The sequence below is a fragment of the Centroberyx affinis genome, unplaced genomic scaffold (genome assembly GCF_046629955.1).
Source record: "Centroberyx affinis isolate AG114_WGS23_722 - 3 ecotype Tasmania unplaced genomic scaffold, CSIRO-AGI_Caff_v1 ptg000283l_1, whole genome shotgun sequence".
Classification (NCBI taxonomy): domain Eukaryota; kingdom Metazoa; phylum Chordata; class Actinopteri; order Beryciformes; family Berycidae; genus Centroberyx; species Centroberyx affinis.
Window position 1 is genome coordinate 235,506 of NW_027278962.1, and position 10,324 is coordinate 245,829.

Below are 10,324 nucleotides of genomic sequence, written 5' to 3' on the forward strand. Positions count from 1 at the left end.
GTGTAAATAGATATCCTATAGATACCAAACAGTTAGCAAATATGAAGAAGGAGGATAACAAACAGAAATGAAAGAGATTCCTTTAAGAATATATGAATACTTAATAAAGGTTTTCACTGTAAAACACGGTTGTGCTTTGTTTTTGTTCATTTTGCTTGTGGGATAGGACTTTTGACACTTTGTTCACTCGCTGTAAGATGGATATCTTTGTAAAGATATCCTTCCCCACATTCTGTGGGGAAGGAAGTTGCATCACCAAAGCGAGAGATACATGATGCAAAAAGCCACACAGTGAAAGAGTAGTTCACTCCGTCCTATTTTTATGCAGCGAAATACAAAATAACACAAGTAATTTAGAATAACCAGTCACATTGTACAAAGTCATTTTCCCTTAATGATGAGTTGGACATGCAGGTCAAGAGTTCAGAGGCCATCTTTACAGACAGCATACACCAACTATCACCATTTATGAACCCCAATGATTTTGCAATTCTCTGACAGTAGTGGTAGGGTTTAGGATGTAATTGGATTGTGATGATTGCAAAACCTGAAAAAGGCAACTGAATTCTGCTACAGTTATTGAACAAAACAGATCATCAGATTATAGATACTTTTGACAAATTGGTGCATTACTCCATGGATTACTCAAACCGTGTTTGAAGTGAAAGGAGTATTTAGATTTTGCATACAAACATAATTTTAAACATATCTACCTAATGGTTGATGAGGTTGCCTCAATCTGAAATCTTTTCAACTATCAAATATGAATTAATGGCTTTGAATTGCTGAATACAGTTTGTGTTGTGAGTATTTAACAGTAATTTCGAAACTGTTTTTCAATTAAATTTAAACTGAATATTGAAGAACGAAATTTAAAACAAGCAAATACAAGTAAAAAATTTTAAAATTCATATTCAAATGCCAACCTTCACACATACAGATTCAGAACACACAATTCAAATTCAATGGTCTGGTGACACAAATCTCTCCTCATAATTCTAGGCAACACAATTCAGACAATGCAGTTCCTCTCAGAGATAAACCTATGAGATTATGAGATTAACCTCCCACTCACAATTCACAATAGGTCTGTTATCCTAGTCACATGTCCAGACCACCCTAAAGAAAGGAATGCCAAGGAGAGAAAAGTGAACCAAGTAAAGAAAATAACCTACAGTCTCATCTGATGCTATAGTGCATAACAACAACCAAACTCTTTGCAGAGACGGCTTTTTAAGATGGTAAAGAGAGGAATATTTAGAAGCATATCTGATTCAGTGCAGTCAGTCTTTCGAAGTCAGCACAGGATAGCAGTGGTGGTCTGGGGCCCTTCAGGGGGTCCCTAATGAAATCACAACAGCACAATGACAGAACACATAAAATTACTATTTTTACTATATATTTCTCTTTCCCCTTCATATAGCAGAGATAGTAATGCAATTCTATGCAAAATCACATTTAACTAAAATAAAATTTGGATATTTGTATCTATTTGGTAGTACTTGACTGGAAAAACTCTGCAGAAACCGCTGACATAGACTGTAAATTTAATAGGGCTGGATTGCAGTACTCTGTTTCAATCCCCCAGGAAAACAAACTCACTGTACCTTTAAGGACTTGCACCAGTAGGAGGTGGAGCGTAATTCAAACATTTGGCTCCACCCCTGACTTCTTCTTACCACTGCGGAAACAGAAACAGGCAAAATAGTAAACAAAATGGGTGCCTCTTTGGACACCCCGGCGGTGTGTCCTTTGTGCAACGAGCAGACACGGGAGCCTGTCACCCTGAAGTGTAACCACCGTTTCTGCCAACGCTGTATAGGAGACTTGTGGAGCGTTTCTCCAAACGGGCCGTACCTTTGTCCGGAGTGGAGGTGTAAAACGGTGTACAAGACACTGCCGTTTGACGGCGTCGTGACACGGCCGTCCGCCTCCAGTCAACGAGCGCACCCTCGCAGCAGCGCAGGTACAGTAGTAGTGTAGTAAATTTAGCCTGCAGCACATATTAAGAGGTTCACGAGCGGTTTCCTGTCACGGAGCCCTATATAGACACACACTAGGCCACCCACACATACCCATTTGATAGGATTTTGCCTAGGAGATACACTATGTTGAAGATTTGTGGTGTTACTGACTCAGTGTTAAATTTAAATAACTGTCTACACTGTACTTGAGGAGGTTGAAACCTATGAGAGTACTGTTATACATCCACTAATTGGAAGAATTTCTTATGCTTTAGATTATAATCAAATACAACTATACCCTATCTTTCTGGGTAGCCGCTGGCTGAGAACCACTGGCTTACAATAAATGGATCGTAATGGCCAGTGATAGGCCTGCGTGGTTCAACAATTATAGCAATCAGTAATAAGACAAGTATTTAAAATAAAAAAAATCTAAAGTAAAATAAATAAATTAGCTGTATGAATGGGGTAGTCATAGCTTAAAGGTTAGAGAAGTGGGAAATGTGACTACATGGTCACCGGTTTGAATCCCCAGACCGGCTGGGGGAAAAATGTGTGAGGACATTGAATGAGTAATGCCATCCCCTTTATCAATAAATACTGTCAAGGTGCCAATGAGCAAGGCACAAAACCTCTAACTGCTCCAGTGGAGCTGCTCAGTGGCCAACAGTAGAAGACTGTGGTTGTGCTGGGCAGCTCCCAGGTATGAATGTGTGTTAATGTGAAGCAGGCTGATCAGTTTTGCTTTTCATATATTTTATTACTTAAAGGCACATCCAGTAATTATGAAGGGACATTGGGCAGGCCCTCCCTCACCAGCCGCCTCCTTGGGAAGAGAAAGGCCAGCACACCTGCACCAGAGCAACCTGACACAAAACGACCAACAGTGGACTCTCCTGCTCCCCATGTGCTGTCCAGAGATACTGAGCGTCCCACCAGCTCCTTGTCAGATAAACCTAGCCAGTCAACTGATGTGGAGCCGTCCAAGAAAGCAGAGAAACAAGAATCTGCACAGTCTGTGGGTGGTGATGGCAGCTCAGCCAGGGACTCGTCCTCTGGTAGCAGTGTAATACTGACAAGTGATGTGCCTCAAGACGTCGCCATCCAGCAGATCAAGCCCGAATCTGAACAAGTCATCACATTGGATGACTCGGACGGCTCCAGTGAAGTCGATACATGTGATGCACCTGCACCTGCACCTGCAACCTCCAGGAAAGACACACAAGTGACAGAAACTCATGTATCACCGAGGAAACCTGCCTCCCCCGCCTCCTCAAATCTCTCTCCTGGGGTTTCAACTCCAGGAAAAGAAAAAGCTCCTTTGCACCGTATCAGCTGGCCGCCTCCTATGCTCACCAAACGTCCCGTAGCCACCTCGGCCTCCCCTAAGCGTGTCAGCGTCTTTCCCAGGCCTGAGAGCACCAACATCGGCCCTGTGCCCTGCCATTACTGCCCCAGCTCTGGGCAGCAGTCCGCAGTGAAGACCTGCCTGGTGTGCGGGGCCTCCATGTGTGCGGAGCACCTGCGTCCCCATCTGGACTCCCCTGTGTTCCAGAACCACACCCTGGTCGCTCCCATGGAGGACATCTCACCCTGGAGGTGCCAGGAGCACCAGGAGATGAACCGTATCTACTGCCGGCAGTGTGCAGTGTGTGTGTGCACCGTGTGCACCGTCATCGGCTCCCACCGCGATCACACCTGCATCAGCATCAGGGAGGCAGAGAGAGAGCTTAGGGTAAGAAGATATGATATTGACAGTTGGTTACATTACAGCAATATTACAAGAGCTTTTAGCAGAGATGTAATTACACAGGTCTGTTTTTTTGTATTAGGCATTCAGAGTAATTGCGGTCAAAGTTGAGAGAGATGTAAATATAGCCTGGCACTATTAACAGTGCAGAGAAGCCAAGGAGAGACAAACAGTGGTTTTAATGAGTTCTTTGCATGATTGTCTCCAGGGAAACCTGAAGGAGGAGATTAAACAGCTGCAGGAAACTGAACAAGGACTGAAGAACACAGTGGCTGAACTCACACAGAAGAAACAGGACTTCCAAGTAAGAGGCTTGACTACATAGTGATCACTAATCCATGCATCCATGCATGTATCTTGGTTTAATAGCTCTGTTCTGACCCAGACTCAAGATTACTTGCATTTCATTATAGATATGTAAGCTAAACTATGTAGCTGTAACATATATTATGAAGCCAAGAGAAAACACAATCCTAAATCAGTATCCATGAAGCTTTACTAATATATTTTCTGATGGTGGACTAATGGTTAGAGAGGCAGTCCTTCAACCGGTGGACCAAGGTTCAAACCCCTCTGTCAGCAAGTGTCCGCCCTGCTTCAGTGTCCTTGAGCAAGACTTTGACCGAATCCCAATGTCCACACTCACTGACTCACAGTGTTTTCCCGATAAGTCTGCGAGGGTTCAGGGCCGTCCCACTGTAAAACTAGCAAGTGCATGAGGGCTCCCTGGCAGACTTTTTCAGCCTTTTATGCAGAATTTCAGCAAGTCTGCAATTCTGCAGGCTTTAGGGAATTACCCACAGTTCAAAGCATTTGTGATGTTAATATTGATGTATGTGGTAAATATCAGCAACCTGATTTAAAGAAAAAAACAAAAACCTAATTATGGAAAAAATAACCACAAAAAAAACCCCAATTAACATTAACTTAGAGAGAAACAGCCATAAAAGGGTCCAACTACATTCAAGATACAGTTAAAAGAGAAAACATTGCAACATTAAAATGCAACATTAAAACAGAATAAATAGATCATTTGAGAAAAAAGAAACCTCATATAAAATTTTTCATAAAGGTTTAAGAAGGTTATATTAGGCTACATGGCATTAATATTAGCGGCATGTAATATAGCCTATGCTTGTGTTCTTTTGCTTTCTTGTGAGCTTTTTATTTTCGCAGGCTATCCTCTAGTAGTACTATAGCCATTAGCACAGAATATAAACTACAAACTGATTAATTGATGGGACATAGCAAAGTCTGATGTAGTCAAGGCAACACGTGACGCCAGCAACTGTTTTATTCCGTTCCTCATATACCATTTTGAGCCCTTGCACCCTCTTGCACTCACACATTTACGCTGAGCAAGCAGGTGATGTCAGTTAAAGTCTGTGAGGGTTCAGTGCGCATAGGGATTCAGGGCATAGGGAGGACATTGGGATCGGGCCACTGAGTCCAGCTCCAGGGCCGTTCTGTAGCTGGCCCTGCACTCTGACCTTGCTGGAGGAGGGCAAGTGAAAAGAGAACTGTCCCTATAGGGATCAACAAAGTATCACATTACATGACGTTATATTACATTGAGTCTCTGTGGAAATATTTCTCCTTCCTCCCCAGGTGGTTTTAAGTGAGGCACGAGCAGGGGTGCAGCAGCAGTACGGGGCCATCAGGGAGGCCCTGGAACAGGAGGAGCAGTCAGCTCTTCAGTGCGTGATGCAGGAGGAGACCAGGACTCTGGGGGGCCTGGAGGGCCGGCTCAGTCATCTCCAGAGCTCCCTGATCTCCATCCAGCAAGGCCTCCACACTCTGGAGGGGTTGGCTGATGCTAAGGGGGACAAACGCGTCCAAGAGCAGGCCTTCATTATGGTGAGTATGGATGATAGAAGCAGAGCTTGTTCATTTGTTGCTAAAACATATGATGTGGGCTACTTAAAGCTAACACAAAGTTATTGTTATTGTTATTGTTATTAATGTTTTTTCATGTTTTTTCTTCTTTCTCTCATGATAGGAATACAGCAAGATAATCCAAATGTAAGTGATTTTAGTAATCATATTCCTCTAAACGTCTACCTTGCATGGAAGGCAGTGCTTTGTTGAACATTTCAATAGCTGAAGGTGCGGCTTTTTAGGTCAACAAAGCAGCCAGCCTGAATAGCCTTGAGTAGGCAGCCTGTCTAAAAATTCAAAGTTCTTACATCTGCTTCTTTGGGAAACTTTTGTTACCTCTAGAGAAATATGTTACATATTTTTGTTGACCAGCCAACATATACATAAACTAGAAGGGCACTCGGAGAGCGCAGACCTCCGCCAAGGTCAATAGTCCAGTCTGCTATGATATGCAAATTTCGTGAGTCAGATCCGATCCGCTCCAAAATTTAATGGGTTCTTCCTTGGCCCATGCTACACCCTTCCACAAAGTTTCATGAAAATCGGCCCAGTAGTTTTTCCGTAATCCTGCTGACAAACAAACAAACAAACGGCACCAAAAACATAACCTCCTTGGCTGAGGTAATAAATGCATATACATACAGTATACTGTATATATACATATACATACAGTATATACATATGTACAAAAGCAGTTGTGGTCAATGGAAATGTTATGCTAACCGCCATATTATTAATATCAGTGGCAGCCTATTGTAGTATAATATAATGGATGTTGTCTGTGTGAGTCCTTGTCTCGGGGGAAGTCTCATGTCCTTCCCCTCCTCTGCTCCTTGCTGCCAGGGTCGGTGACATGGGGAGTTCTGTTGAGGAGTTGGAGGCTCCAGAGGAAGTGGACCGCGCCCGGCTGAAATGCCTGCAGAGGTGGACGGAGAAGCGCCTGGACACGGTGGTCATCTCTCTGCCGGACAGAGACCCCTACAGACTGATCTGTGAGAGACTAACGTTTGTTTACTTTCGGCTCACTGATGGATTGCAACTAATTGAGCTAAATCACTAAAGACATTCTCTAGACCCCTATGTGGCATATCCAATTAGTCTTAATCTTCTCTTGCTTATGAGTCTAATTTGTTTATTGTGTACAGATGGGACCATCCCCTCCCTGGACGCAGACACAGCCCACCCCAAGCTGCTGCTGTCTGAGAACAACAGGAGGGTGACCTACAGCGAGGTCCAGCAGGCCTACACAGAGCAAGGGGCCCGATTCAGCTCCTTCCCCCAGGTCCTGGCCTCCCGCGCCCTGGAGGCGGGCCGCTGGTACTGGGAGGTGGAGGTGTCTTTAGATGACGGCCGCTGGAAGGTGGGGCTGTGTGAGGGTCAGATGGGGAGGAAGGGCCAGAAGGACAGCTGTCGTCTGGGCTTCAACCCGTACTCCTGGTGCCTGGGGAGCGAAAGGAGGAAGGTGGAAGCTTTGCATGACAAGGTGGCAGTTCCTGTGGCTGCAGAGGGGCTGCAGAGGGTGGGACTCTTACTGGACTTTGATGAGGGCATTTTATCATTCTTTAATGTGACACCAGGGGGCAGTCTAGCCTTACTGCATTCTTTCAAGCACAGGTTCACCGAGCCTCTGTACCCAGCCTTTTCTGTGTCTAAAACACAACTGAGCATCTGTGATCTGTTCCAGCCATCATCCATAGAATAATGGAACGATGTCTATAATGTCAAGTCTGCTGAGATTTAAGAGAATACAAAGCAGCTCTGTGCCTTTTTATATTTTAAAATCATTTACTCATTAATGTGCCAATTTGTAAAAATGTTCTGGGGTGATAGTTATATCATGTAAATAATGTTGCACCTTTGCAAAGATCCTCCAGTGTGATTTTATATTGTTTCATAATATGAGAATTGTATCACATATGCCAGAAATTCTTTTAATTTACACATTCAACATTCCAGACCTGGATTGCATATCAGGATTTTTTTTTACCAGGGTTCAATTTTATCTTTTATACATGTTTAAATTCAGGTCAGATATCTTCTAGGGGGGCAGTGTCAATAAAACATGTAACAGGAAAGCATCTCATTTTGGTTAGAAGTTTTTCAGATACCTCTACTACAGATAGCCTACTTCATGTCTTAAATTGTATCCTATGTCTTCCTCAAGAAATACAGTGACAACATCTCAAGAACAAAATAAAATCTGAATTATTGCATTGACTCTTGCCATTTTCATTTGTGTAGAAACACTGGTGTGTTATCGGGTGGCTGACACCTGTGCCATGATTTCCCGACAACAGGTGACAGGTGGCATGTCGGTAACGTTGAACTCTCACTGCCCCCGTAGCATGTGAGCTTTACTGACAACAAACACTGCAGTTGGCACAAACTCCTTATGGCGTCACAAATCGCCACTGTTTCTAAATTACCCTCCTGCTTGCAAATTGTGAGGCTCATTCATTCTGAATGGGGGTCTGTGTGGTTGACGTCATTGAGAGGGATCAAAGTGTTTACATGAATTCCTTCTGGGTGATTGGGAGAACTCCAGCATGCCAGCGGTTCAGGGACAGCTTGCACAGCCATGAATCTGGCTTCATCTAAACTCCTTGGCTAATTAACTAGCTGTAAGACGCCTCAGTATATAGTAAATGTTCTCTAAATTAATAGGATTGGATGAGATTCCTAACTGAAGTAGTAGAGAAGCACAAGGGAGCGGTTTGAAGATGTTTTTCCACACATCTTTTATAAGGTAATAGCTCCTCCGCAAAGCCGGTTTCTCCCTCTGAAAGACATCAAGTCGGCATGATTTTAAACACTTGAGAAACTTGAATCCGGGCAGGTGTACCATTCAGCCATGGCAACAATTTCACACTAACAGCCATGTGATCCCAAAGGCATTCAGAAACCCTCTCTGGGTTTTTCTTTCTTTCTCTCTCGTCTCCAGCTGCCACATGAAGCCCAGATGCCAGACATTTCCGAGAGAAAGAGAGAGGTGGGGGCTTTAACCGTCAGGATAATTAATTTCTCCTCTCCCTGTCCATCCGCTGACCCCTCAGCCTCCGCCAGGCTTTTCCAAGCTTTTTCAAACCAGTTACCATTAAGTGGAAGGTGAACGCTTGCGTTGGCCGAGAACAGTGTGTCAGTCAGTCAGGTATTATTAAGGAAAAAAATGTGTGATGGAATGTAGAAAGCTTTCGACAGCCTGGATGGCTACTAGAGGGACTTGCAACTGAAGCTGCAGCATCACTATTTCAAGTGACAGCGTCTCAGGTCTTTAGAGAGACTGTCCTATAACCTGAAGGCTACAGGTTTGATCCCTACAACTGTTGATGTGTCCACCTCTGTCCTACAGCAAGAGGAAACCCAAACCTGCTTCTGGCTGCTCTGGCGAAATGCACACTGTATTTGTGTCTCAGAGGAATACGCCAACAAACAAAAACAACAAAAAATTCCTAATTACACTGTGTGTGGTATGACAACTGAGAGCCATGAATCCCTGGGTGGATGTGGACTTGTCTTGCAGATGAGAAGCCTTTGGATGATGGTGACAGTAAGCTGCTGGAAAATTAATCAGTTGATTTACACTGTACTTCTCCACTCCAGTCCTCGACAATCATCAAGTACAGATTTGGAGTAGATACCCAGATAATAGACTGTTATTTGCTCTTCCTATCAATGCTTAATTAAAAGGATTCAAGGCTCATATTCAAGCTACCTCCCCGAACTAATGGGACTTTTCCCCCCTTTCACATTACTCATTATATTGTTCCTGCTGGAAATTCTTCTCAAGTCTACTCATACTGAAACCCTATAAGCTAGGTCAAAGTGGGTTGCATTTGCAAAGCTTTCTTAGTCAGTGCACTTTTTTTAAATTGTATGCTTTTACTTCTCTTCATTGTTGTCAGGAGGAAAGTGGAATGAGCCTTCTTAGTCAGTGCACTTTAAATTTTATGCTTTTACTTTTCCTCTTTGTTGTGAGGAGGAAAGTGGAATGGCATGAAATGACTAAGGTCAGAGAGATTTTCAGACAGATGGTAGGCAGCAAGTCTTCCATTTAAGCAGTCTATTCTTGATGCCACAAAATGTCACTCTTCTTCAGTTCTTGCTTTTTTGATGTGTTGGTCATTTTCTGCTCCATTGTTCAGAGGGGTTAAGCAATTTCACGTTCACTTTCAGACTTTGATATATGGCACCACTTGATGCAGGCTCTTTCACATTAAAGCCTCTTTCTGTCTTTTGTGGAAATAACAGCGCCTGCTCAGCACAGATATCTGTTGCTCTTGGGCTCTCGGGGTATGAGGGGTAGCTGATTCAATTTGCATTCATGTATGGGAAAATCTGCCCTAAGGCATCTGGTGCCTCCTGGGTCAGGATCAATCTGGGGTTGATTTTGATTTCATGCCAAAGAAATGGAAGCAAACCCATTGATTTAAGATTAAAAAAAGAGCCCAGTCAGGATATAAAATGTTAATGAAATTTATTACCAACCAACAAGACATATTCAGTTGTCTTCATTTGAGAGAGACAATGACAGTACATTATGCAAAATACGGATCTAATTGACCATAAAGAAAGTGTTTGCTTATCTTCTCCAGTCGCACTAAGATTATCAGCATGCAGCCAAGCACTGTTTAATTCATTCTTTTATTGCCATTTAAATCATTTCAATTGCTTCCCCCAACATGCTGGCTGCTGAATAATGCCTGGAAGCTCGGCTGTGCGTGATTGGATGTGT

At 43.4% G+C, this 10,324-nt stretch overlaps 1 protein-coding gene across 1 annotated transcript; it reads left to right on the plus strand.

Annotated features, from left to right (window-relative positions):
• Window positions 1-1,711: 1,711 nt before the first annotated feature.
• Window positions 1,712-7,788, plus strand: LOC139639878 (tripartite motif-containing protein 14). Its single transcript, XM_071514029.1, has 7 exons — window positions 1,712-1,966; window positions 2,735-3,699; window positions 3,923-4,018; window positions 5,323-5,571; window positions 5,714-5,736; window positions 6,436-6,584; window positions 6,738-7,788. Exons 1-7 carry the CDS (start codon window positions 1,717-1,719, stop codon window positions 7,292-7,294), a joined length of 2,289 nt encoding a protein of 762 aa, XP_071370130.1. The 5' UTR covers window positions 1,712-1,716; the 3' UTR covers window positions 7,295-7,788.
• The last annotated feature ends 2,536 nt before the right edge of the window (window positions 7,789-10,324 follow it).